The sequence below is a fragment of the Dipodomys ordii genome, unplaced genomic scaffold, assembly GCF_000151885.1.
Source record: "Dipodomys ordii isolate 6190 unplaced genomic scaffold, Dord_2.0 Scaffold173, whole genome shotgun sequence".
Taxonomy (NCBI): Eukaryota; Metazoa; Chordata; class Mammalia; order Rodentia; family Heteromyidae; genus Dipodomys; species Dipodomys ordii.
Window position 1 is genome coordinate 691,530 of NW_012267389.1, and position 5,994 is coordinate 697,523.

At 41.0% G+C, this 5,994-nt stretch overlaps 1 protein-coding gene across 1 annotated transcript in view; it reads right to left on the reverse strand.

Moving 5' to 3' along the window:
- Positions 1-201: 201 nt before the first annotated feature.
- Esyt2 (extended synaptotagmin-like protein 2) overlaps positions 202-5,994 on the reverse strand; it is a 68,382-nt gene continuing 62,589 nt past the window's right edge. Inside the window, exons 20-22 of the mRNA XM_013033638.1 lie at positions 5,023-5,128; positions 870-919; positions 202-743 (exon numbers count right to left, since the gene is read on the reverse strand). Coding sequence (XP_012889092.1) covers positions 698-743; positions 870-919; positions 5,023-5,128 — 202 coding nt within the window. The 3' untranslated portion in view covers positions 202-697. The remainder of the gene's footprint in view (positions 744-869; positions 920-5,022; positions 5,129-5,994) is intronic.

Below are 5,994 nucleotides of genomic sequence, written 5' to 3' on the forward strand. Positions count from 1 at the left end.
GATGGAAAATAGGACATTTCTTTTTAAGTAAGACATTTTGGATAAATACGTTATGATTTATAAAGCATGACAGCTTTCTTGATACTCTGTTACTCACCAGCCCTCCATGACTCCTCAATAACATTTTAAATTTGTAAAATGTTAATATTTTGAATCCTTTCTTTGATCATTTGTAATGGGCAGGAATATGCTAAAACCTAATTAAGATAATTATCTTTCTATTTTCCCTTTTAAATATATGCAAAACAGGTCACTGAGAACTTTTTGCTGCACAGATGAGAATGATTATTTGTCACAAGAACTTAACAAGCTTTTAAAGAAAGTATTTCCTTGATCCATTTTCTTCTGAATCCAAGCTAGTATGTAGATTATAAAAATGCAGTCTATTTACATGACCTAGTGCCCTTCAGTGATGCAGAACAAGGCAGTAATAAAGCAAGCTCTGGTCTGCTCCTAACCTGACACCCAGTACTGAACGTAACAGTACCCAGTGAAGCACTAGAGGAAACTCAACATAGAAGTCTGATGATAATATCTGCCAACCCTGCCTAAAATGCCAACAGTTTTATAAAATTATTACGGTATGAATAATTCAGTACATGAGATTATAAAAAATAGCCTTGGTACATCTGTAAGAAGGTGTGTTCAAAGTCGAGGAGGGAGACACGCTGGGACAGACGCCTCACGTCCAGCGTGACTACGTCACCACCTGTGGCCTCATCCCATCTTCTGTGAGGTCATACCTGAGAAAGCAAAGAAGAGCATGGCAGACAGGAGCCAGGCTCCGGTGAGCCAGGCTCAGGGAAGTGCTGGGTCATGCTGGGCCTCCCTGAGCGATCCTCACACGTGGCCAGGGAGGAAATACTTACCACTGTGTCCAGCCCTTGGCAAGCTCTTCAGATGCCAGAGCGACCAACACCTGTGGGTCCAAAGACAGGGATGAGAAACTCAAGTCTTCCATTGCTTCTCCAACCTTCTCTGAATCTAGTCCTCTCCTTTCTTTGAGGCTCCCAGTTCTTCAATCTTTTCAACTGTTAGGATTGATTTTATCTAAGACGTCTTACATCAATAGTTTGTTTTTACAGTCGTGGGGCCTGAACTCTGGGCCTGGACGCTGTCCCTCAGCTCTTCAGTTCAGGTGAGTGCTCTACCACTTGAGCCACAGCACCACTTCCGGCTTTTTTTGCATATGTGATACTGAGGAATTGAACCCAGGGCCTCATGCATGCAAGGCAAGCGCTCTACCACTGAGCCACCTTTCCAGCTCCATATCCAATAGTTTTGAGATTAAGTTATGCTGAGCTCTGGTGGCTGACATCTGTAATTCTAGCTACTCAGAAGGCTGAGATCTGAGGACCAAAGTTCAAAGCCAGCCTCACATCCAATTAAACACCAAAAAGCTGGGAGTGGAGCTGTGGCTCTAGTGGCAGAGCACCAGCTATAAGTGAAAAAGCTAAGGGACCACGGCTAATCCCTGAGTTTTCAAGCCTCAGTACTGGCACAAAAGAAAAGATTACATTATTATGAAGCACTAGATAAAAGAACTTATGTGGATATCAGCAAATGTAACACTGTCATACTATGGTTTGTGCATGAAGTGCTTCCCTAAGGGCTCATGTGCTAACGGCTCTCTGGCTCCACCTGTGAGGTTTGAGGAAGTGGGTGACGCTTTCAGGCTCTGATCTGTCTCCAGTGGACTAATCCACTGATGGCTTCAATTTTAATGGCATTAAGGAGGTTGTGGCAGGTGTGAAATGGGGACTAGCTGGAAGAAACAGGTCCGTAAGGGCTTACCCAGGAAAGACAGTGAGTCTGCCTTATTCATAGATTTACACATGTAGTTCTGAGCATCGTGGTAAAAAATTGGTAATATATTTTAAAAACCAAAAGAATTTTCAAAAATAATTTTTAAATTCTGCACGCACATTACACAGTTGTTGGTGCTGGGAATCTCTAAGTCAGTCCTGCATTATCATCAATTGTGTTTGAATTACTGTGTTATCTGCTGGGTGCAGAGTAGAAAAAAGGCAGAAGAAAATTGTGCTCCAGGACAATGGCCCTATCCAGGACACCGACAATGGGGGAGGGGGGGATCTGCCAGAGGCCAGCAGGAAGAGGTCAGATGACCTGACCTCCAGCCTGTGGCAGCCCCAGGTAAACAGAAGGAGTAAGAACTTCTGTGGCAGACCCTGTGGTTGCCACCCCACACCTTCCTTCCTCCCCTAAGCCTCCAGGAGGAGGGCCTCAGAGCACAGAGGATCAAAAAGATACCAGCCCACTGAAACTGGCTTACAGAGCAACTCTCCAGACAAGGTAGCCTGGACAGTTGAAAAGAAAACTCTTCTTTCAATTTCTGTTTTTCAGTTTATGCACTTGTTCATTTTTGTTGTTGTTTTTGTTTGCTTTATTTATATATGTATGTGTATATGTGTGGACATTTGTGTATATTCTGTTTGTTTTCTCTATGTTGCTTTTCTCCATTTAAAAGTGCAGGGCTGATTAAGTAGATGAATATCAGCACCTCACGTAGGCTGTTTAGAGTACACGAGGGTTTTCCTTCATTAGCGTAATCACATGATTTCTATTTCCTTCTTCTTTCCTTCCCTTACACAGATTCTCTGTCTTCGTTTCCTTCTTTCCTCTCCTAACTCCTCTATAATCTTTTATCTCTTTCACCTCTAAATCTTTCTGGAAACTATTCTTCTCCATTCCTGCCATACCTAGTACCCTAATTTTTCAACTGATAGTTAAGCTTTAACTCATTGCTCCAGATCATGATTGAACTCTGATCTTGCACTGAATAGCCTTTACAAACCTGGAATCTAGATAAGTAAATCACAAAAGAAGATCAAACCCAGTGAACCAAGAACACAGAGAATAACCTATTAGGAAGATCTCATACTCTCGAAAGTCACAACGAAAAGGTCTTCAAATGGGTAAAATCCATCAGAGAAATACAAGTATGAGAAATCAAGGAAATATAACACCCACAGAAAACAACCAGATAACAATAGAACAGACAGTGACCTAGAAGAAATATTGCAAACTAGGCTACGAAAAGACCTACTTTAGTCGATGAAATGATAGAAAGCTTTTACAAGTTATTTCGTGAACATAATGAGACTAACCAAAGAATAACGGAAGAATTCATGGAGAACACAAAAAGCCAAATGAATTCCAAGAAATGGCAAAGGAGTCCAATGAAAAAACAGTTAAAAGAGTTGCAGGAAGGTACAGACAACTCAATGAAGAAATCAGTACAAGACCTTCAATAGAGGGGCTGGGAAGGTGGCTCAGTGGTAGAGCGCTTGCCTTGCATGCATGAGGCCCTGGGTTCGATCCCTCAGTACCACATAAGCAAAAAGAAAAAAGTCTGAAGTGGCGCTGAGCTGAAGAGCTGAGGGACAACACCCAGGCCCAGAGTTCAGGCCCCATGACCGGACCAAAAAAAAAAAAAAAGACCTTCAATAGAGATAGAAACCCTTACAAATGACCAAACAGAAGGCAAAGAAATAACAAAGTAGAATTCTTCTACAGCAAAATAGAAGACATAGTAGACAGAGATTTGGGGCTTGAAGATAAGAGTAGATTATAGAGAGACAGGAGTTAATATATAGAACAAAACCAAGAAACAAGAAAGGAGCTTTAAAAAACTTCAGGACTCAATCTGAAGACCTAATTTGTGGCTGAGAAAGAACAGGCAACTCCCGGAACAATTTAACAGAATTCTAGCACAGAACTTTCAGACGGAAGAGGCATTTAGAACATCCACCAGACCACCCTCCAGAGAAGAAACTTCTACTGCCATATCGTTATCCAAACAGATTGGTAGAAAACAAGGAAAGGATACTTAAAGATTTTATAGAGAAAAGATTGATTACTTAAAAAAGGAAAAGTAGTCAAAATAACTGCAGACTTCTCAGCTGAAACTCAAAAAGCAAGAAGGGCTTGGCATGATGTATGCCAAACACTGAAAGTGAGCTACCAACCAAGCTGCCAACCCCTTCAAGCTTTCCTTCATAACTGAAGAGCAGAGAAAAACATCCCAGGACAAACAAAAACTGGAACAATTTACCTGTTCTTAATTTTGTGAAAAATGCACTTCCCCCAAAAGAAATGCTGCCCAAAGCAAGGTAGAAATGACAGGGACCCTCTAAAGCAAAAAGGGCTTGGTAATGTGCTTAGTATAAGTGATAAAGTAAAAATTTTAGATTTTCTCTGAAAGGCAGCGTATTTTCAGTAGAAGTTGGGCAGCTTACAGGAAAAAGGACTCAAGCATCTGCAATACAGCACTGAACTGTGTGCATCCTAAGCATTCATGTTTTTCCCTCTTCAACCATGTACCTGTGGATGTCAAGGGCCTGTGTATCTTGTCCCAGGTCCATTTCTGTCTCTCCCTGCCTCTTGGCTTCCATGAGTTCAGAAGCTCTGCCCTGCCCTGCCACAATGTGGCTCCTGATGAAGATACTTTGCTTTACTGTGACCCAAGACTAACAGAGGCAAGTAACAGTGGATGGAAACTGTGATTCAAGATGAATCTTTCTTCCTCCAAAATGCCTCTTTCAGGTATTGGTCACAGTGGCAAGAAAGCATTATAACTAACACAGGCAGCATAGCTGACGGGAGCTTGCTGTGCTACTGCCGCTACTGACAACGTAGCATCTACAGTTCAAAGCCCTCTTCCCTAACTTACCTCTTACCTGCACACAATTTTACAGAAGTTCAACATGAGTACAGACACCTAAAATATTAGTAGATAAAGCTTATAATCTGCTAGATACTAGTAGCTAGAAGAACAGTGACAGTTGAAGAGATGAGCTGTTTGAGAATATTTTCTTCCATGTATTCCTTCAATGTAGTATTGAGCAAAGTCTTAAAAATTAAAAAATCAATATTCCTTCTAAACCAATTTCTAAACCAACTTCTAAATAAGTTTGAATCCATTTACATAGATCCAGGAACAGTGGGAAGTGTTCAATTTTTAAAGTACAGGAACCAATCAAGCACTCTTTTTAAACTTACTTTGCCAAGAAGCCCTTTGTCTTTGGACAAGAAACCACCACTGTTCTTCACCGCTACGTCCAGCGTTCTCCTCTGTACCTCAGGGAGTGAAACACTGAAATCAAAGCTGAAATGGGAACAGGATGTGACTTAAGATTTTCCATAATTATGTTCACTTTTCCTTTTAATTGAAAATGACATTTCTGCTTATGAAAGTACTCCCAACAGTATATTTGCTTTTTCTTATAAAAATAGAGCTGTCCTGTGGTTTAAATAAAGATTCTGGTATGAAAATGTGGTTCATAAGACAGATTTGAGTTAAAAGAAACTGAGACCAAGCTGGGCACTGTGGTTTACACCTATAATACTAGCTTCCCAGGAAGCTGAGATATGAGGATCATGGTTTAAAGCCAGCCAGTAGGAAAGGCCATAAGACTCTTAGCTACAATTAATCACTGGAAAACTGAAGTGGCGCTGTGGCTCAAGTGGTAGAGCGCTAGCCTTGAGCTGAAGAGCTGAGGGACAGCGCCCAGGCCCAGAGTTCAGGCCCCACAAATGGAAACAAAAAAAAAAAAAAAAAAACCCCAGAAACTGAGACTATCCCTTCTAAAAACGCAAGCTGCTTTTCAGCTGCCAGAGAACTGTGATAGGAGGAGTAACTTGTATACACAGGCAGCACAGGAAGCTGGGGGATTCAGAAGCCCTCGCCCCATCAGACTGCAAATGCTAGCTTCAGCTACATCAAGCTACTCACGAAATTTACAGAAACCCAATGCTATGCTTTTCAGAGATTTTTTTAAAAATTGTTGTAGAAACAATATTAAAAAGTAGTTGTCTTCAAAAGTTATAACAAGATGTTGTAAGCTTATTTATGATGTTATTCTGAAATTATACATGTATCTCTAAATAGTTTTTTAAAAACTCTCTTGTTTTGTTTTGTTTTTTGGCCAGTCGTGGGCCTGAATTCTGGGTCTGAGTGCTGTCCCTCAGCAA